Genomic DNA, 21350 nt, shown 5'->3' on the forward strand with positions numbered 1-21350 from the left:
GCAAAGATCGTATTTATATCTGTTGCTCCACCCACTTTTGCTGGTGCCCCTGCCCACTACTGACATGTGGCCCCTGGTCCAAGTGGAGATCTGGCCCTTGACCTGAAAAATAGATGAGTTGTGTTTGCTTCTTTTAAGTTCACATTGTCAGCAGTGTAGAAAATATTGTCCATGTGATAGGGCACTCGTTATCAAATGGGTGCTTACCAAGTGTAGAACATAACATGTGCACTGGACGTATGCAATGCAACTATATGTTTTAGTCTCGATTTCTGTGATCTATCTACAGTACAGTGGTACCTTGGGTTAAGTACTTAATTCGTTCCGGAGGTCCGTTCTTAAACCGAAACTCTTCTTAACCTGAAGCACCACTTTAAGTAATGGGGCCTCCTGCTGCCGCTGCGCGATTTCTGTTCTCATCCTGAAGCAAAGTTCTTAATCCAAGATACTATTTCTGGGTTAGCGGAGTCTGTAACCTGAAGCATATGTAACCCAAGGTACCGCTGTATCTTCTTTTGGAGATAACAGGCACACGTGAAAAAAGACAGTGAGAGATATACCTGAGCACATACTTATTTTTTACTTTGTTTTGAAGGTTCATATCCACAAAGCAGCTCACAACACATATATATAGAGAGAGAGACAGAGAGAGTGTGTGTGCCAGTACTACGCTGCTGGCCTTAAACCTGTTGCTTTGTTAGAGTAATGATAATAATAGAAGCAATATTGTATGTACACTAATGTCTCACAACAAATGAAACTGATCTGTAGGAAATGCAACTTGAAAAAAGAGACAATGCACGTGTTTTTGTAAATCAAGAAATCTTTGGTAATTTTTTTTTTAAAGTATAAATACAGCATTATAATAGTTCCAGAGGAAAGATAGCACAAGAATGAAAGGTGCCTCCAGGCAGCCACTATTTTGTAGTAAGGATTTGAGGTGTGCACTTAAGGTGTGCACATTTTAAAATCCACTTTTCCAAAAAACAGACTATGGTTGGAAAGTGATGTGGAAATGCATTGAAACTTTTTAAGCGCAATTTGGTCGAACTTTATTTTACATATATTAACAGCAACAATCTACAATATCAGTTACAGACAGTATCTCTTGAGGTCTGGAATGCTTCGTTGTACTTTTGACCTTTTGTGTTTTAATTTTAGGTACATATCTATGCTTTTGAATGTTTTCTTTGTCCTCTGTGTTTCCTATGTTTGTAATGCTTTATTTAGTTATATTATTCATATAACAAAAATTAAAATGTTAAAACATTAAATAATAATAATAATAATAATAGTAATAATAATAATAATAATAGAAACAGTGGTAGCATCACTGAGCATTTATATACCACATTTGTATGGTTTTAAAGTGCTCCCCACAAATTAAACATAGCGACGAAATCTGCTTTGCATTCAGATTTGCATTTGATTCAGCAAGGGAGGGGGAGAGCTCAAACCCACATCCTCAAATAACTTTCCACTAAACAGGAAACAAGAGACTCCAGTAACATTTTCTAATTGAAAAAAAAACCCAGCCTTTAACCAAAAAGACTTCAAGAGGAGGTTGCAAAAACCAGTAATTAGGCAATCCCTGCCCTCCAGCTTATCATCTAAAAGTTATGACGCAGGCACCAGGAAAAAGGGATGTGAAGGAGCAAGAACCCAAGCTCAGAAATCTTAAGGCCACAGACCTGTTAAGGACCAGCTGGGATGGAGTAAGTTCAGGTAGCCTGGTGGAAAACTTGCTGCCAGGTGGAGACTGAGGGGGAGCCACAGGCAGCTGGTCTGTCGGCAGAAGCACTGGAGCAGCCTAGCAGCTTCTCTTCTCTCCCTCTGCTCTGAAGCTCATTGGAATGGCTGCCACAAAGTCCCACTTTGCACATCATTTTGAGCCAAAAGTTATTTTCCAGAAGGACATTGCCCACATTTCTATGCCTTCGAGTAGGCATTACACTGCAAAACTAGCTGTTTTCAAGAAGTCACCATGGCTAGTTCAAAACGGACCTACTTGAGCACTGGACTTCAGATCCTCAGATGGAACTGATCTAAACAGGTCAAAACTGAGCTGCTGATAATTCAAATGTCCTTAAATGCAAATCAGTAGGTTTGAGAGCATTTGTGCCAATTGCAGTGTGGGACATTGTCTGGATGGACCTACAAACAGGCTCTGCAACTTGGTGGGGTTGCCACTTGGGGAAGACATAGGGGTGCCCCTACTTGTGGGATTATAGACTAAGCACTATGGGTGACAAGTCTGGCGGAGGGAAAGTTTGATTAAGTGGGGCTCCCCCATTGTGAGATTCGGGGGAGGAGAGCTAAAATGGACTTTTTCTCTCTTGACATAGTGGGATGCACATATTACGGGGGCCTTAGTTTAATATCTGTGGCTCTTAAGTACAGTATAGGTTGATACCGCAGTGGTGGGATTGGGGCTCTCTAATTTCAGTGGCGCCCTATGTGACCGCCTCTCGCGCTCTGTTCTACAGCATTGTTGTGGTGGTCCCTGCAGCACAGTGCCCAGCTCAAGCACCTTAAAACTGCCTTTGGATATTGAATGCTGAAATGTGTCTCGCTGGGCATGTAGCTAGGAATTGCTAAGATGCTTCCTCAATTTCAGTGGGTGGGGGTTCAGGTGGAGATGCTAACTACCACGTGGGTAGTTAGAAATCGTTTGATTTCTGTTCCTTCTTCTAGAGATACTGGTAGACTATCCACCAAGCCCCCCCTGGTTTGTGCTGCTATTGAATGCCAGAGCAGTCCACCATGATCATTCAGGACTGGATCACCAGCAAAGAGAACGATCTGGTTTGCATTACCGAGGCTTGGATGAGTGAACTGCGTGGGTTTGACATTACCCAGCTGTGCTCATCTCATTTATTGATGCAGCGTCAGGCCAGGCTGGGGGGGGGGTCCTAAGGGAAGTTTTGCTATTGTCCATAGAAGGACCGTGTTCTTTTCCAGAAAACCTATTACTGTATACCTTGGGACAGACTTAGGAGGTCTACACCTGATCCTGAACTAGAGAAAGCATCCCCTGGAACGCAGAGTGCTTACTTTTTAATGTTTGATGTCTCACTGTGTTTTTATATTATTCTGGAAGCCGTCCAGAGTGGCTGGGACAACCCAATCAGATAGGCGGAGTAATAATTATAATTTATTGTGAGTTCCTGGTAGGCAATTATAGTATTTCGCCACAATCCTAAATTCCTAAGTGATTATTATTCATTAGATTTATATTACCAAGGGCGGTTCATAGGGTAAAAATACAAGGTAAAAAAATACTGCGGTTAAAAGCAGCAAAACAATAACGCCCCCACAAACACATTAAAAAAAGCCGTGGAATATCATTTCTTATTAGATTTGTATACTTGGGGTTATGAATCCTCGATTTTATATATATACTTGGACGTCCCGGAACACAACGGGGCTTCCTGCTGAGCAGCTAGAACCAAGCAGCGGGATCACCCCGAGGGAATCTTCTCTCTCTCCGCCGGGTTTCGCGACGAGCTAGGCCACCTGCGGTCGCGCTGGCTGGGCTCCGCTCCCGCGCGGAGCGGCTGGGCTGGCCCCGCGGGCGAGGAAAGGGACCTGCAAGCGCAGAGGCGGCCAGGAGAGGGCGAGCCAGCCGCGTCCTGCCCCCGCCCGCCCGCCAACCGAGCAGCGCTCCGGCCGCGACAGCAGCAGCAGCAGCGACTTTTTGTTTCGGCGGGGCGGGCGCATGCGCTCTCCGCCAGCAAGGGCTAGAGGAGGGGGACGGACGGGCTGCTCTGGGAGCTGGCTGCAGGCGCAGAGCGCAGCACCGCGGAGGGCCCCATGGCCGCCTGCTAATGGGGCAGCGGCGCTCGCCGGCAGGCGGACCAGGACCACGACGATGCTGCCTGTGGAGGCCGATCGGGTGCCGCTGAGCCGACGCAGGCCGGGCATGGAGCCTTGGCAGCTGCTGTAGGAGCCGCCAGGAGGAGGCGGAGGAGGAGAAGGCGGAGGAGCGGGCGAACAAGCGAGCGGAACAATCCGAAGCCCCCCGGCTGGGGCGGAGGCGGATCGCACAGCCCAGGTGATGGAGAAGCGCCCGAACCGCTTGCATCCCCACCCCGCCCCCGCCCAGCATGCCCACTCCCTAGCCTTCCTAACGGCCCTTTCTCTGGAGCCTCGGGGCCCTTCCCGGATCCCCTCCCGCTCCCCGATCTCCTCCTTGGACCTCCCCCCGATCCTTTCCAAACCCTCGCCCACGTTGCCAACACCGCCTCCCTCTTCTCCAGATCTGCCCGTCTTTTTACCCCCCCCCCCCCCGCCGCCTCTCGTTTCCTGAGGATCTTCCCTCCCCACAAGGGCCTCCTCCATCCCCTCCCACCTTCTTATTATGGCCCTTTCCCACCCAAACTCCTGGCTTGGCTGCTTAAAAGGCCGGGAGGCTGTGACTGAGAAGGGGGGGGGGTCTTCCCTGCCTGGATCCTCTTAAAGGCCTTCCGAACACCCCCTCCCCATTTGCCACGATACGTCGCCAAATTCATGGGAGAGTTGCACAGTGCCTTTGAGTTATTGCAGCCTCTCTCTCTCTCTCGCCCCCTTTCAAGAGCAATGCTGGGAAGCCCCCCCCCCTTTCCCCGCCCTGCCCCCTTTTTCCTTGCTGCGCGCAGGTCTGGAGGCTGCTTTTGCTGCCGCTTGGGTCTGGCAGCGAGCTTTGGAGGGGTTACTAGAGTTCAGACGCAGCTGAGCTCGCAGGAGGGGAGGGTGCGGGGGGGGGGGGGTTCCGCAGCAAGTTGTAGATTAATGGAAAGTGCTGAATCGAAATAAAAAGCGAGGTGCGGGGGAGTGGAAGGGCCAGCGGGGTTAGGGAGAACTCGCTTTCCAAAGAGTGCGTCGGCTCCTTGCGGTGGGATCCTAACCTCACCCAGGGTGGTGACCTGGGTGCTGAGGTTTGGCAATGGCACTTGCGGCTCCCGGTTCCTTAAACGCTTTCGGTCTGTTCACCTTACTGGTCTTGCCACCGAGTTAGCCCCGAGCACCTAGATCCGGAACTGGTTACGAGGAATTAAAGGCCTGTCGAGATCAATGGGATGCCCCAGGTATGTCGGATTGGAGTATGGACGATGGCTAGTTGTTTATGGTCAGTCGTCGCGAGCGTTTTTGTTTTGTTTTTTACAGCGAGGCATGCTTTGCTGCAAAACCGTCCCATTTTGTGTGTGAAACTCGGTATTAAAGAGAGAGAGGGAGGAAGGAAGGAAGGGGGGAGTCTGAAGAGGTCCAGTTGTAAAGCAAATGCTTATGTAAGAATTATTTCCCTTTTCTCAGTCTGGTGAGCAGGGCAGTCTCCCTGCACCTCTCCCTCCCAACCTGATTCTTTTAGGCACCTTAAATTAAAGCTTGCAGTGTGTGTGTGTGTGTGTGTGTGTGTGTGTTGGGTTTAAAAATAATAATAATCTTTCTCTTTGGAGCGGGAGTTTGCCTTGACAGATGGGTAGCTATTGGAAATCTGCCTCCCTGTCAGGTATTACTTTGTCCTCTGGCAAGTACAGGAAAGGAGTGTGTGTGCTAGGGAGACAGGCTGGGCTGGAGAAAAACGTGACTTTAAAGATAATTTAACAGGTTCCACTCCTGCGCATTATATATTTTTAAAAAACCCAACACCTTAGTATGCTAACCTTTTGGTTATGATCACATGCAGATTTTGCTCTCGTTAATGTAGACTTCTGGAAATAATTTCGTTTATAAGCTATGCGATTCTTCTGGTCGTGATCAGCTTCAATTTTTGTTAAGAGATGTGTTTAAAGCTCACTGTTTCGTGTGGAAGAGGCAAAGAGATTAATTTTCCATACATTATTGTAAATTAACACAGTTAACATGCTGGCATTGTACTGCAGATCTGATGTACATAGCTCCTCTTGGTTTTACTTATTGTGGAGTGTAAAATTGCAATTCTCTATATAATTTTGGGCTTTTGTCCAGTTTGGGATTGGGCTGCAGATTAAATTAAAACCACATTGTTAACGAAAGCTGTAATAAGAAAAGGATGGTTTAACTTTGGTAAATAAAAATTGGCTTCTTTAATTGTGATCAATGGCATGCTTGAGTGAGTAGGCATTCTGACAGGCTTCTAGTTATACTGTTAGGAACATATTTGCATCAAAGTGATTTGGAAATAGGGTTGCCAACACTTTCCTGAACAAAGCTCCTGTATTTCTAACAGTGGCATAGCTTGTAAAAAATAATATTCAGAAATATTCTGTGGAATACAGGAAAAGTAATCTCCTACTACATTTCTGTTTGTCTTAAAGCTGTTAAATGCACAGGGGCCTTGCTGGATAAAAAGTTGGCAACTCAGCAGGGAATAGGCAACTGTGTGCTTTTTAACACTAATGCGTGACATAATGTCTTTCAGAGCAATCAGGTTTTCTTCTAGCAGAAATGTGAACATCTTTCAACATAGCTTTCTGTCTGCTTTACAGGACTGTATACACTTATAAAGTGAGTGAAGAAACTGATGTCAGAAGTGAATTGAAATCAGTCAAGTATACAAGAGAGGGATTTCCCCTGTCCCCTTTTGAAAGTGATGCAAATCGCTGGTTTCAGTTCCCTCCTAATATCTCATGTCCCGGGGGTGGGAATTAAGAACTGCAGATAAATCAATATGTTGCAGAACTGACAAGTGCTGCAAAAAGGTGTGTTACTTTATAGTCTGCTTTAAGTAAACACAGCACAAAATCCATTGAATTATTGCCTTTTGCCCTTTTTAGCTTGTCTATTGGTAGTTCAAACTATTAGAAGCCCAATTGATGCTTTATATTCCAGCTGCTCTTTTCAACCAGTACTCTGCATGATACCATCACACAATGTTTGATTCCAAATACCTGACTGCAGTGATTTTTTTTTTTAAAAGCTGTGGAACCAAATACAACTTTAATGTGTACTTGTCTTGAGTAGTAAAAGTGTTTGACGATGGTGTCCTTCAGCGTGTGCTGTGTTTACAATCGCCGAAATTCCATGAGATTTTCTCATGCAAATAATACACTTAATTTAACAGATTATTTATTCTGTGGAATAGCTTTGTGTTCTGCTTGTACAGATTCGCATAGGATTTTATTCAGCCAGCTTTCCCTCAGAGTAGACCCACTGAAATTAATGGGATCTAAGTTAGGCAGGGTCATTAATTTCAGTGGTTGTACTCTGAGTAAAAGTTGGTTGAACAAAACCAAGAAGCCCCAAAGTAGTTTACCACTTCAGTTTTTGTAGGATCAGAACTGTATTGTACACCGGCTGAACTTGGCATCCTTACCTTCTTCTACTGGAACTTTGTGGCATTTATTAATTTTTACATCCAGTACAAGTTTTGTAGTGTCTGTAAAAAAACAGATCTCTCAAACTTATATCCTAGAAGTCATCTATGTATGAATACATATACGCTTATGTTGGAGATTCCCACTGGGTGCCCACCAGGTGTTTGGGACTATAACTCACTTCTGCCCCAGACAGCATTGCATACTTACTGAGGCTGATGGGAGTTGTAGTTCAAAACATGTAGAAGGCACCCGGCTGAGAAAAGCTGCTTTAGATACCCGGAAGCACAGCACAGATTTGTATCTTTGATTTGGTTTAGTATTAAGGTAAAGGTAAAGGTACCCCTGCCCATACGGGCCAGTCTTGACAGACTCTAGGGTTGTGCGCCCATCTCACTCAAAGAGGCCAAGGGCCAGCGCTGTCCGAAGACACTTCCGGGTCACGTGGCCAGCGTGACATCGCTGCTCTGGTGAGTCAGAGCCGCACACGGAAACGCCGTTTACCTTCCCGCTAGTAAGCGGTCCCTATTTATCTAATTGCACCCAGGGGTGCTTTCGAACTGCTAGGTTGGCAGGCGCTGGGACCGAACAGCGGGAGCGCACCCCGCCGCGGGGATTCGAACCGCCGACCTTTCGATCGGCAAGCCCTAGGCACTGAGGCTTTAACCCACAGCGCCACCCGCGTATTGGTTTAACCCACAGCGCCACCCGCGTATTGGTTTAGTATTATTTCAGTATTATTATCTGGTACGTTTTACTGCTTTTGTGAATCTGCTGTACTTGCACTACATATGTTACATAGGTATCTTGGGGCACACACACCCCTTCTCTCACCCACAGAGGTGGTTGTTGAATAAAGACTTTCAGAAGACATCTGAAGGCAGCCCTGTACAGAGAAGTTTTTAATGTTGGATGTTTTACGGTGGTTTTTATAAATTGTTGGAAGTTGCCCAGAGTGTCTGGGGCAACCCTGTCAGATGGGTGGCATATTGTTGTTGTTGTTATTGTGCCTGAATTTTTTTAAGTGTTGCGCAGTTATTAAAAGATAGGACAGCCCCTGCCTGAAGGTGCACAGTCTAATAAGACAGGATACGAAAGGGAGTGGGAGAATGATGAGGTAAAAGGAAAACAAACTGCCTCTGATTGATTGATTGATTGATTGATTGATTGAATTTCTATGCCACCCTTCATCTGAAAATCACAGAGTAGTTTACAAAACACACACACACAAATACACAGCATAGTAACAAACGAAAACAATACCCCCCACAAAGGCTTTAGAAATATTGTACCACTAATTTGATTTATCCTGTGCTTGCAGGATAAACCGTATAAAAGTGCCAGAGAGCCCACTAAAGTTAAGTGTGGGCCAACTCTTTTGAGAAGGTATATTTACGAGACATCTGCAAGGACAGATCTAAATGTCTGTGGATGCAGACCTGAGTGTTGCCTTTCTCATATGGAACTTTCACTCCTTTTAAGGCATGGAGATACACACTGACATCTTCCAAATACCACATGAGAAGCTGCCCCAAGAGCTCCTTTCATGGAGCTGCCTTCTTTTCACTGGAAGGAAGGTGTCAGGGTACTGTCCCTGGAGACCTGTCATTTTTTCACTCACTTGGCAAGGCATGGTCAAAGCAGGAGCTTTCAGATTGCTAAAGTGCCTTCTCTAGATTGCCAGCCACTTCAAAGTTGCTTTTCATTATTTATTGAACATAAGATGAGCCTGCTGAATCAGGCCAATGGCCCATCTCTTCCAGAAGGTGATGGTGGTCCAGCTTCAGGCATGCTTGCAGAAACTGGTTACTTAGGCTTCAGGCCTGGTCATGGCACAGAAACTATCTCAGTCTCACTGGTTGATGGGAGAGATGGAAGGAGTGTGACCCTGCTTGTTCTCTTCAATCTCTTGACAGCTTTTGAGACTGTTGACCATTGTATCCTTCTGGATCGTCTCAGGGAGATGAGGGTTGAGGGCACTGTGTTTCCGTGGTTCCGCTCATACCTCCGGGGCCATTTCCAGAAAGTAGTTGTGGGAAGCTGCTGTTCAGCACCCTGGGAGCTGTCCTATGGCATCCGCTGAGGTTCCATCTTGTCCCTCATGCGATTTAACTATATGAAGCCTATGGGAGCTGTCACCAGATTTGGTGAGAATCAATATGCCGGTGACATCCAGCTCTGCATCTCTGTTCCATCTGAATCCGGAGAGGCTATTGAGGTGTTGTAATGATGCTTGGAGGTGGTGATAGGCTGGATGTGGCCCTGCAAACTGAAGTTGAATCCTGAAAGGACAGAGATGTTATGGGTGCCAAGTTCTCATGTCCAGGAGGTAGGAACCTCCTGTCCTGGTTGTGATTGTTCTCCCCTTGAAGGAAGAGGTCTGCAGTCTGGGAGTGCTGCTAGATTCAGCACTGAAGGCTCATCCTTGGTGGCTGTGAATGCCAGTTGTGGCCCCTTTTAGACAGAAATGACATGGCTGCTGTTCTCCATGCTCTAGAAATGTCCAGATTTCATTATTCAATATGTTCTAGATGGGGCTGCCCTTGAAGACAGCTCAAAAATGTCCAAAATGCAGTGGCAAGAATACTGGGCAAGGTTCCATTGAGTTTCCACATAATGCCTGCTTTAAAACAGCTGCACTGTGGGAACTTTGATGTGACCAATGTCTCTTGATAAAATAAACAGTAGAGGGAATATTGAGCAGAATTGTTGCACTGAGAAAGGTTTGAATGTCATAATTGGTGCACTAGTTGGGTTAGTAGAGGCAGGAATTCTGACACAGTTGAGACCTACCAGACAAGAAACTGAAGTTGGTGATAGTTTGGAGGTACATGAAGATGCGGATAGGTCTAAGCAAAGACAGGAGGAAAAGGCAGCGGGTGATGCACACTTGAAAAGGTAGTGAATGAGTGGGAAAGTCATATTTCCAGTGATGATTCTTCTAGAAAGAGGCCCCCAGATGTTCCACAGATGTTCATAACTGGTCAGTGAAGAAATCCAGCAGAATAGTGAAAACAGAATCTGAACTGAAATTCAAGCAGGCATGGAAAAGCAGCTGGAGGAGGAAGAGAGGACAGGGTGAAGAAAGAGCTGTGAGTGGGGAAGAGCCTTTCCCCCATTCTCTGGAGCCCCTAGGAAACTCCACAAATATGCTGAGGCTGGATGGGTCATGACTGTGGGCAGCCTGAGCAAGTGCCCTCTGCCTCGGGCCTGTCAATTGTGAATACCTGTCTTAACTGTAACCAGGTGGGCAGTGTCGCATTAATCTTTCAGGATTGAGATGTGTGGGATAAAGTTTGGTCTCTAATTCATATGTTTGCTGACAGAAAGCTGTTACTTGAATTAAAAAGTTGTCCAAGGAAGCCTCTGCACCCATCCATTCTAATGGCAAGTTAGATATTCATTCCCTGTACTAGAGAAAGGGAATTGCAGTCTGGAAAAGGCAACTTGAGAGGAAGGTGCTGGAAGTTCTCAAGCCATAAGATTCCCGCCTTTGTCACCCTATCCTAATTATATATAGATATGCTACAGTAGACAAGACGGGAAACTTCATAATATTAGCCTAAATGTAGATGTTGGAATAAACATTTCCAGGTTTGAAGCTCCAAACTCCTACCCTGCTAGCCATCTGTTTTGCAGAAATCAAAGGGATTATCCATTAATAAATGCTCAAGGTAAGCCCAGGCGTAGGGGTAACTATAGAATAGCAAATTATGATACCTTTAGCTCTTCTCTAAGATACCATAACTGACTATAAAACATCCAGAAAGGGCTTAGCAATCTTTAGTGCAACCTGGCGTGTTGGGATAATAAAAAGGCAGATTAGGATTTTATTTGTATGCTTCAGCAATTTGATACAATATGTTTGCAAGGGACTTGGTTGCACAAACTTAACCCACCCACCCCCTTTTACAGGGTTGTAACTCTTTTAGTGAGCCAGCTAAATTAAGAAATTTAAAAAGGGCCGAGGAAGTGGGGACTTGATTACCGTACCTTGGTTTGGCAGAGGAAGTTTTGATAGCAGATTTTGGAGTTTTTGTCCGTACAAATCAAAACTCAATTCGGAATCTTTATTTTCAGTATCAATGTAAGCAGAAGAGCTTATTTATTGCATTTCTATCCCACCTTATTCTCCAGTGTGGTGTGGAGAGCCAGTGTGGTGTAGTGGTTAAGAGCGGTAGATTCATAATCTGGTGAACTGGTTTCGATTCCCTGCTCCTCCACATGCAGCTGCTGGGTGACCTTGGGCTAGTCACACTTCTCTGAAGTCTCTCAGCTTCACTCACCTCACAGAGTGTTTGTTGTGGGGGAGGAAGGGAAAGGAGAATGTTAGCCGCTTTGAGACTCCTTAGGGTAGTGATAAAACGGGATATCTAATCCAAACTCCTCCTCCTCCTCCTCCTCCTCCTCCTCTTCTTCTTCTTCTTCTTCTTCTTCTTCTTCTTCTTCTTCTTCTTCCATGGAGTCCATTGTTCACCCCCTCCTCAGTTAATCCCTACAACAACCCTGTGAGGTAGGTTCAGAGGCTGGCCAAGGTCACCCAGTGAGCTTCATGACTGAGTGGCGATTTGAACCCTGATCCCCCAGGTCCTAGTCTGACACTCTAGTCTTACACCACACTGTTTTCTTAGAGTACTTCTGCTATGGGACACCTATATACTGTATTTTTCCATGTATAAGATGAGCTTTTTTTACCCAAAAATTTACGCTCGTCTTATATACGGGTAATGCTAAGAGGGATGTGTGAATGGTTTTTTGGCGCGAGCCCGGATTGTAAGTGGTGATTGGCTGCTTGATTGTTGGGGGGGGGGATGCCGAAAATCGCTCACCCACCAGAATGCAGCACACAACCGCTCGCGTCGCAGCTGCCTGATCACCGCCTTTAGCCCTCCTGCTTGCCACTGGCAGCCACAGCTGTCGCAGCAAGCAGGAGCGTGATTGGTGGCCGCTGGCGGCGATCGGGGAGCTGATAGGTGGTTTCTGCGATGCGAGTGGCAAGTAGGAGGGCTAATGGCAGCAATCAGGCAGCTGCGACACAAGCGGTTGTGTGCTGCGTTCCAGCAGGTGAGCGATATTTGGGATTCCCCCCCCCCCCACAATCAATCAAGCGGCCAATGCCAAAAATCGCTCACCCGCCGGAACAAAGAGAGAGCCCGAGATTGTAAGCAGCAATTTTAAGCGACGCGAATGGTTGTGTGCTGCGTTCTGGCAGGTGAGCGATTTTCGGCATCCCCCCCAAATAATTCTCCCCAAAAGCTCAATGCCCCCCCTATTTTCTAAATTTTGAGGCGCCCAAAATAGGGGGCATCTTATAGATAGATAAATAAATAAATATGGGAAAGCAAAACGTCATTTAGAGAAGGATCTGAACTATTTTCCTTGAAGCTTGAATTTGTTTTATTTGATGTTTTAATGTGTTGTAAACCACTTTGAGAATTTTCCTTTAAATATAAAGTGGTAAAGAATTGAAATTAATAATAATTAAAAATTCCACAGAAACAAAAAAAAAGTGCCTAGACATTCTGTTCTGGCAACTGTAACCTAGGTTTAGGTGCCATTTAGCTTTTATATCTCAGTTTCTAATACTGGGGCCAAATGGCTCCCCAAACCAACACAGACTGTGGAAACTTCACACTGGACTTCAAGCATCTGGCATTGTGTGCCTCCCCATTCTTCCTCCAGACTCTGGGTCGTTGGTTTCCAAATGAGATGCAAAAGCTGCTCTCATCAGAAAAGAGATTCGGGGAGTCATGTCATCAGCTGGTGTTGGTCCACTGTGCTTCATTAAGTCCAGGGTCAACGCAGCCATCTACCAGGAGATTTTGGAGTACTTCATGCTTCCTTCCGCAGACGAGCTTTATGGGGATGTTGAGTTCATTTTCCAGCAGGACTTTGGCACCTGCCCACACTGCCAAAAGTACCAAAACATGGTTCAATGCCCATGGGATTACTGTGCTTCATTGGCCAGCAAACTCGCCTGACCTGAACCCCATAGAGAATCTGTGGGGTATTGCCAAGAGAAAGATGAGAGACATAAGATCGAGCAATGCAGAATAGCTGAAGGCTGCTATTGAAGCTTCCTGGTCTTCCATAACACCTCAGCAGTGCCACAGGCTGATAGCATCCATGCCACGCCGCATTGAGGCAGTAATTGATGCAAAAGGGGCCCAAACCAAGTACTAAGTACATATGCATGCTTCTACTTCTCAGAGGTCCAATATTGCTCTATTTGCAGTCCTTGTTCTGCTGATTTCATTTCATATTCTAATTTTCTGAGATTGTTAATTTGGGGTTTTCATCAGCTGTACGCCATGATTGTCACAATTACAGTGGTGCCTCGCAAGACGAAATTAACTCGTTCTACGAGTTTTTTCGTCTTGCGAAGCACCACTGCGTATTGACGGTTTCCCGTAGGAATGCATTGGCGGTTTTTAAAAAAAGGCGCAAGACGTTCCGTCTTGCGAAGCAAGCCCATAGGGAAATCCGTCTTGCGAAGCAACTCAGAAAACGAAAAAGTCTTTCGTCTTGCGAGTTTTTCGTCTTCCGAGGCATTCATCTTGCAAGGTACCACTGTATAACAAATAAAGGCTTGACATATCTCGCTTTGCATGTCATGAGTCTATCTCATATATTACTGTATTTTTCGCCCTATAGGACGCACTTTTCCCCCTCCAAAAATGAAGGGGAAATGTGTGTGCGTCCTATGGGGCGAATGCAGGCTTTTGCTGAAGCCTGGAGAGCGAGAGGAGTCGGTGCACACCGACCCCTCTCGCTCTCCAGGCTTCAGGAGAGCCCCACCGCCAGCCCCACAAACTGGGGGGGAGAAGCCTGACTTGGTTAGAAGGCTGGCGGGGGGGGAGAAGCCTGCTCCTCCCCGTCGACAGCCCCGCAAACTCGGGGGACAGCGGGAGAGGCGCAGCGCGCCTTTCCCGCTGTCCCCCGACTTGGTTAGAAGGCCGGTGGGGGAGAGAAGCCTGTTCTTCCCCGTCGACAGCCCCGCAAACTCGGGGGACAGCGGGAGAGGTGCAGCGCGCCTTTCCCGCTGTCCTCCGAATCGGTTAGAAGGCTGGCGGAGGGCTTCCCCCTCCCCCAGCCCCGCAAGCTCCCAGAGCGAGGCCAAAGCTGCACGCAGCTTCGGCATCGCTCTGGGTCCCGTTCTGGGGGCTGGGAGAGGGGGAAGCTTGGGCTTCCCCCGCCCCAGCCCCGCGCCTGGGGGGGGGAATTTTTTTCCCTTTATTCCCCCCCCCCCCCCAAATCTAGGTGCGTCCTATGGGCCGGTGCGTCCTATAGGACGAAAAATACGGTAGTTTCACCTTTTAAGTTGAATTACTGAAATAAATGAACTTTTCCATGATATTCTAATTTTCCGATTTTCCCCTGTATATGCCTGGTATCTTCTTCAAAGATTATCAGACTGATTGTAAAGTAAAAACATTAAGGGTAGCTCAGTCGGTAGAGCGTGGGACTCTTAATCTCAGGGTCATGGGGTACAGAAATGGTTTGGTTTCTTCTGAGTGACAATAATAGCTCCATAACATGCAGAGTGGCCCTCTATGCACTGGCTGCAAAAAAAAGGGGGGGGGAGGGAAAAAGTGTTAGATAAAATCACTATAAATTGTTGCGGTGATTCAGAGGTTATACATTTGAAATCAAATTGGATTTGAATTTCTTGGTGTCTCCGATAACCTCTCTTACATCATGGATGTTGGCTCATATTCTCGATGTGTGATCTGCATTGTTTTATTGCCACTCTTGCTGTGGGTTTGCCATGGCCTTTGGCTAGAACAATAAACTTGCATTGAAAATTGAACCATCTTTATTCATGGTGGTGCCATGCTGTTTTTATTGCAATTGTCTGCATGTTTTTAATCCATTTGCCAACGAAGCTGAGAAGAGCATCCTTCTGTAGATAGAATCTTGGCTGCTGTATCTAAGAACTTAATTTATATTAACTTGGGCGGTGGAATACTTTTGGAGATTGTGTTTTCCACAGCTTCACACACAAAATAGTCGATATCTTTCAAAACACATTGCATGCCATGCCTTTCTGCACAGATTTCTTCCATGTGAACCCTTAACAATCCCTCCAAAAATGAAGGGGAAATCTGTGTGCGTCCTGTGGGGCGATGCAGGCTTTCGCTGAAGCCTGGAGAGCGAGAGGGGTCGGTGCGCAAGTTCCCGCTGGGCTCCCAAGGCTTGCGGACAGCAGCCTGCAGCCCGAAACCTGCACTATACGCTATCCATGACAACCCCCAATTTTAAACATAATTTTAAAAGAAAAAAACATAGTCTTATACATTGAAAAATACGGTAGTTACTTAACTATGGCCAAACATTGCGAAATACGCCATGAACTAGTCCGCTGCTACTTAGCATGATTGCCTTTTAAAAACTTGCTTTTTTAAAAAACAACAACGCTACAGTCATCTTATTTTAGTTTTACATTTTTTTTATTTGAGAAAAACAAATGGCAACCATAGGCTGATCCGTATATATTTCACAATGAAGAGAAGAACTTGGCAGTGAATAAAAAAAAAAACTTTGCCTATTCTTGCTGAAAACTACAATAATTACTATTTTAAAAATAAAAATTATTTTCATTTCACAGTCTTATGTGTTCCCATAAGCATTTCAATTAGCATAATATCAGGCCTGTAAAGAACAAACTTTTTTTTTTAACAAAAAAGAAAAGAGACTTTAATCTCTCTCTCTCTCTCTCCCTCCCTTTGTCTTGCCTTCCAAGTTCTTGGCTCTTCTTTGACAATGTTTGGCTGGCATCTTCTCCCTGCTGGGGAAGAGGCAAAAGGGCTGTTTCTCACAAGACCGCAATTAGGAAGAACAGGAATCGCAAGCCATTGGCTCCCCTTGTTCCCTTTGCGTAATCGTAAACTCCAAAGACCTTGCCTGTTTCATCAAATGCTCCTCCTGCACTTTGAGGGCAATGAGCAGCTTTAACTTCCTCATGTTTTGTAAATCAGAAGTGTTTTACTTTATTGGTTAAAGTGAATGGTTGTGGCTTTTCTAATACAGTCATACCTCGGGTTACAGACGCTTCGGGTTGCGTTTTTTCAGGTTACAGATGTGCTGAAACCTGGAAGTACCGGAAGGGGTTACTTCCGGGTTTCAGCGGTTGCACATGCGCAGACGCGCTGGATCGCAATCCGCGCATGCGCAGACGCGGCACTGCGGGTTGCGAATGCTGCAGATTGCGAACGTGCATCCCGCATGGATCACATTCGCAACCCGAGCGTCCGCTGTACTATCGCTGTTAATACGGCCTGTAGGTGGAGGGAAATTATTGAAAAACTACAGTGGTACCTCGGGTTACATACGCTTCAGGTTACATACACTTCAGGTTACAGACTCTGGTAACCCAGAAATAGTGCTTCAGATTAAGAATTTTGCTTCAGGATAAGAACAGAAATCGTGCTCCGGTGGCGCGGCAGCAGCAGGAGGCCCCATTAACTAAAGTGGTGCTTCAGGTTAAGAACAGTTTCAGGTTAAGAACAGACCTCCGGAACGAATTAAGTACTTAAACCCAAGGTACGATTGTATAACCGGGAGATACTGTACATTACCATAGTTTTCTGTGTATAAGACAACTATTTCATTATAAAATAATGTTAAAAATTGGGGGTCGTCTTATACTTGGATAGTGCAGAGGGGGGGACGGGTGATTGGTTGCAGCTGCGAGCAGGAGATTGTCAGCGGTGATTGGTTGGGTGATTGGTGTCTGTGGCAATCCCTGTTGTTGATTGGCTGCTGCTGTGGCAATTGGGCAGGCGATTGGCGGCTGCTGAGCAATTTTTGGCAATCTGGGCAACCCCCTCCCCAAAATGTTCAACAACTCTGGGCAATCTCCCTCAATTTTCTTAATTTGGAGTCCCCCAAAATAGGGGTCGTCTTAAACACAGGGTTGTGTTATACACGGGAAAATACAGTAATTTTGCAAGAAATGGTGTTGCAGGTTGGAACAGAATCTTGACATAGAATCAACAAGATATGGCCAGGTTTCTGTTTGGTGAGTTCACAAAAGCCTGTGTAAGAGAGAAGTTCAATCAGGGTAGGCTTAATTTTTTTATAAAAATATGTTTATAACATATTAATAATACACTGGTAGTAAGGGTTTTTCAATATTCTTTCTTAAGGGAAGAATAACTGCTCATTGCTTTCTGTGTTAGCTTTATTTCCAGATTGGCAGTTGTATTAAATGATAAAACAACGTACAATATGTTCAGGGCTTTTTTTTTTCCAGCTGGAACTCACCGGAACTCAGTCCCGGCACCTCATTACAAGGGAACAAGGGAGGCAGGCTTTCCTTGTGCGTTCCAGCACCTCTTTTTCTAGAAACACGGCACTGAATGTGTTTAATATTAGCCCTTCTTCCTTCTGAGTTTTAGAGGGCGCACATTACCAAGATGTTATTGAAGTATGTTTGCATGATGTGCCAGGCTTCTGAACTAAACCGGGGAGGAGAATACTTGAAAGCACTTGTCTTGAGAGCGAGCAGAGTGTGCTCTCGCTTGTTTGCGATATGCAGCTATATATCGCGGGCAGCTCTGTACAATAGACTGTTGTTCATAACTGAGGGGACGTCATATCTGAATCATCTTATCAATTCTTCTTCTCCGACCACTGGCACGACAGTGTATCTAGCTGTGGATTAATGTTTTGGTGGCTGGGACTACCGTTCTAATGGTATTCTGAGGCCAAAGCAGATCTATGGAACTCTTTTGGAAAGCCTTTCCTAAACCTAGATATTAACGAGCCTTATAAAACTGAAGTGGACACGGGTTGAAATGTTGGCAAGATCAGCTGTGCTTTCTTGCACAATCCATTTAAAGGAGCTGCATGCTTTACACACAGACACACACACACAGTTCCAAGATACAGTAGTAGTGTTGCTGTTGTATAACATCATGTATTCAGTTTTGTTGTGTTAAATTGCTGCCTTTCATCTTTCTCTCCAATCTTCTATGATTCTCCTGCCTGCTACATAAGTGTGTTCATAGCAATCACCACCTTTTCCTTACCCGCCTTTCGTGGGTGGGCAGCTGCCTCTGAGTTGTACAGGTAGCCTGCCCTGTGTGAGTATTTTATGCAAACTTCTTAGAGGTTTTTGTCTTATCAGGCAGCCTATCAATCTTGTCAGATGCTTTGATTCTGGCAATATTAACTCACATTGCAGTTTTTATGGATGCTTTTAAGTCATACCTGGTTTATATGGATTTCTCTCTTGCAAGAAGGTTTCCTTCGGAGTTATTTGTTTTTATTACAAGACTATTGCAGATTTAATTAGTCCTCAGTTGTACTAAATTCCTGGTCCTGCTTATGTATACCGATGTTCAGCCTTGAAAATCAACTCACACACATCGTTAGAGATCCTGTTTTTATGGCACTATTTTCTGCTTGATTGCTGTGACACCTTTATAAGCTAATCAGGTTGTCAAAACATAATCCTTATCTGTTAGATGTGCTAGAATTCCTTCATGCCTTACTAAAATGTATCCAGGGTTAGAGTTGGTTTAGCTCTGTTTTGTGGTAAAGGCAGCAATCTTCAGGCTTGATCTTAGAAATGTGAAACGTCATTGTAATGGAGAAAATTCTGCAATTACTGGCTTAATAAATGGGTGTTATTAGATAGTAGGCTATCTTCTTTCTCCACACCCATCTCTTCTATTCATTTGAACCATATTTTCAGTTGGATTATTTTTATGACTGAAATGGTAACTTGGGCTGGTGCAATAAGGCCTGACTATTACCATTCCACATCTCAGTTTATCCACTTGCCTGTTGCTCATCCATGCCGTGCATAGATTTTGTTCTTCCCTTTTGTAAGTATTCAATCCCAATGGCTGGTTTAGCTTTCATTTGTTGTATTCATGCACATAATTTCCAAACTGTCCACTCACCCACACCCAAGTGGAACTTGTTTTTTAAAACAGTGCTCTGAAAACAGGGGATTGCAGGAGAGTAAGCGGGACTTAGAACTGTGCCAACAGTGTCCTTTGCTAACAGAATCCACACCACAATCCAAAAGGGTCTATAGCAGGGGTAGGTGGAAAGAAGGGACCATGAACTACCAGTGGATTGCCTCCCACCTACTGGTTCCTCAGATTCATAAACAATACTGAGCTAGTTGGATCTTGGTCTGATCCACTGTCACTTCCTTTGTGTGTGATTAGGATCACATATTTATTTTATAATAATTTTCATACCTCATCACATTTCCAAAGAATTTTTTAAGCAGTTTAACACAGACCAGTTAAGCCTTTAGATCAGGGGTATCAAACATAGTGCCTTGTAGATGCTGTTGGACAAGAATGCCCGTCAGCCTCAAGCAGCAAGGCAAATGTTCAGGCATGATAGGAGTTCAACGACATCTGAAGGAAAACCTGTTGGCTATCCCTGCCTTAGATGTTCAGTGATCCTGAGGGTGTACTTTTGATTTGTAAATTTAAAGTCTGTCAGTGGACCATGGGAACACTAGCTTTTAATTATCTTATGTGTAGATCACTTTGCGACACTGCTTTAGAACGCGGTTAATAAATTAATTGCAATAATAATAGTTTTTTAGTACACCATCTATGACTTAAATAAGCTGGCTTAGCATCTTTATATTGTGTCGTCTCTTGATATTACATTGTTTTGAAAACTCCCATTGCCACCTTTCTCCTTGCTTAATTGGTTACTACTTTGTCTTCTCTTTGGTTAAGAATAATTGGTACATTTAGCTGTCTGTGGTTTATGTAGGAAAAAACAAGTACAGTCAGCCTACTGCTATGCAAACTATGTGCTGAAAAAGACTTAACTGCAATTATAGGTTTGTAGGCGTTGGGTTAACCGACATCTCAATTGAAAGCCTTCACCCGACTGAGCAGTAATGCAGTGTCCTCCTCATACAACAGAGCCTATCTGTTGACAGTAAGTGACTGTGAGCGCTGAAAGCTACATTGACAGAAGGGCACTTTATGCAGTTCTCCCAGTTCATACTGTCATCGCTTTGGTGACTACACAGCACCTCTGGTCAGTCCATCAAATATCAGATGCATTACTTGCATTTTTAAAAGTTCAAATAGAATGCAGCACAGATCAAAGTTTTGAGGCTTTATGCCCAGACTGAGTTAAAAGGGTGTTGTTTAGTCATATAACAGCTGAGCTCAAATTGACTCAATGAGCAGACATCGCTGCAGCAGCTTTCCGTGTGTGTCTCTGCCAGTGTTCAGTATCGCTAAGATTTGTAGCCATAGTTGGTTTTTTTAAACCATGGCTTAGTACAGTAGCTGGTTGTGTGTCAGTCTACATGGTAATAGCGTGTGATAGCTACATCCAGCACTAGAATGTGGTCCCTGAGGTGTGTATGTTGGCCAATGTTGAATGTGGCCCTTGAGACAAAAAAGGTCAGCAACCCACAGCTTAGTGTGATGTACGAATGCTGCCCAGAAGCATAACTATACTTTGTTTATTGCCGTCAAACGATGTTTTGAAGCCATGATAAGTTAGTGTATGGGCCAATGGCACGCCACTATGTGCAAATTGAGCACCTTTGGTGGTTTGTTTAGCCAACAACCACAGATGCTCAAAAAGCTACAAAGGCATGAGGCATTTGGGAAACAAAACAAGCTTTGCAGAAACAATCCATGGCTTATTAGATTCCCTGGGGTCGACAAGCCATGTTTACCTTGGTTTTTGATATACAAACCATGGTTTACTGTTATGTGCAACCAGATCAGTGTGTGTTTGCTTATCATACATATCACCGTCCAACATGGCCTTGGGTGGTGTGAAAAAGGAAGGCTTTAATGTTGTTTAAAATAGGGGGAAAGTTTGACAAGGAGCAAACCCTGTTTTTAAAAGTGGCCTAGAAGACTTCACCTATTTTATGGCAGGTCTTTTGTCCAATCCTGCTCCAACGAATCATACAAACATTACTAAAATGTGAAACTGTAGAAAATATCCTGCTTCAACAATACTTTTAACATGCTTTAAAGACTTTATATGGAGCAACTGAAATGGTAAAAAAGAGGCCAAACTTAAAGGGTAGCTGGTTTATTTTGAATCTGAAGTTAAGCTTTC

General features: G+C 44.9%; 1 protein-coding gene across 3 annotated transcripts in view; it reads left to right on the top strand.

The window, feature by feature from the left end:
* The first annotated feature begins 3612 nt into the window (after window positions 1-3612).
* RNF145 (ring finger protein 145) overlaps window positions 3613-21350 on the top strand; it is a 58450-nt gene continuing 40712 nt past the window's right edge. The window contains exon 1 of one of the 3 annotated variants that reach the window (XM_083422896.1): window positions 3613-4054. Coding sequence is in view for 1 of the 3 variants with exons in the window: in XM_083422895.1 (XP_083279021.1) it covers window positions 5058-5066 (9 nt within the window). In the remaining 2 variants the exon portion in view is untranslated. Of the gene's footprint in view, window positions 4055-4308; window positions 5067-5138; window positions 5268-21350 lie in introns of those variants that run through there. The other 2 variants (XM_083422895.1, XM_083422894.1) reach the window with 2 other exon arrangements.

The sequence above is a fragment of the Podarcis tiliguerta genome (assembly GCF_965153285.1).
Source record: "Podarcis tiliguerta genome assembly, chromosome: 2".
NCBI lineage: Eukaryota > Metazoa > Chordata > Lepidosauria > Squamata > Lacertidae > Podarcis > Podarcis tiliguerta.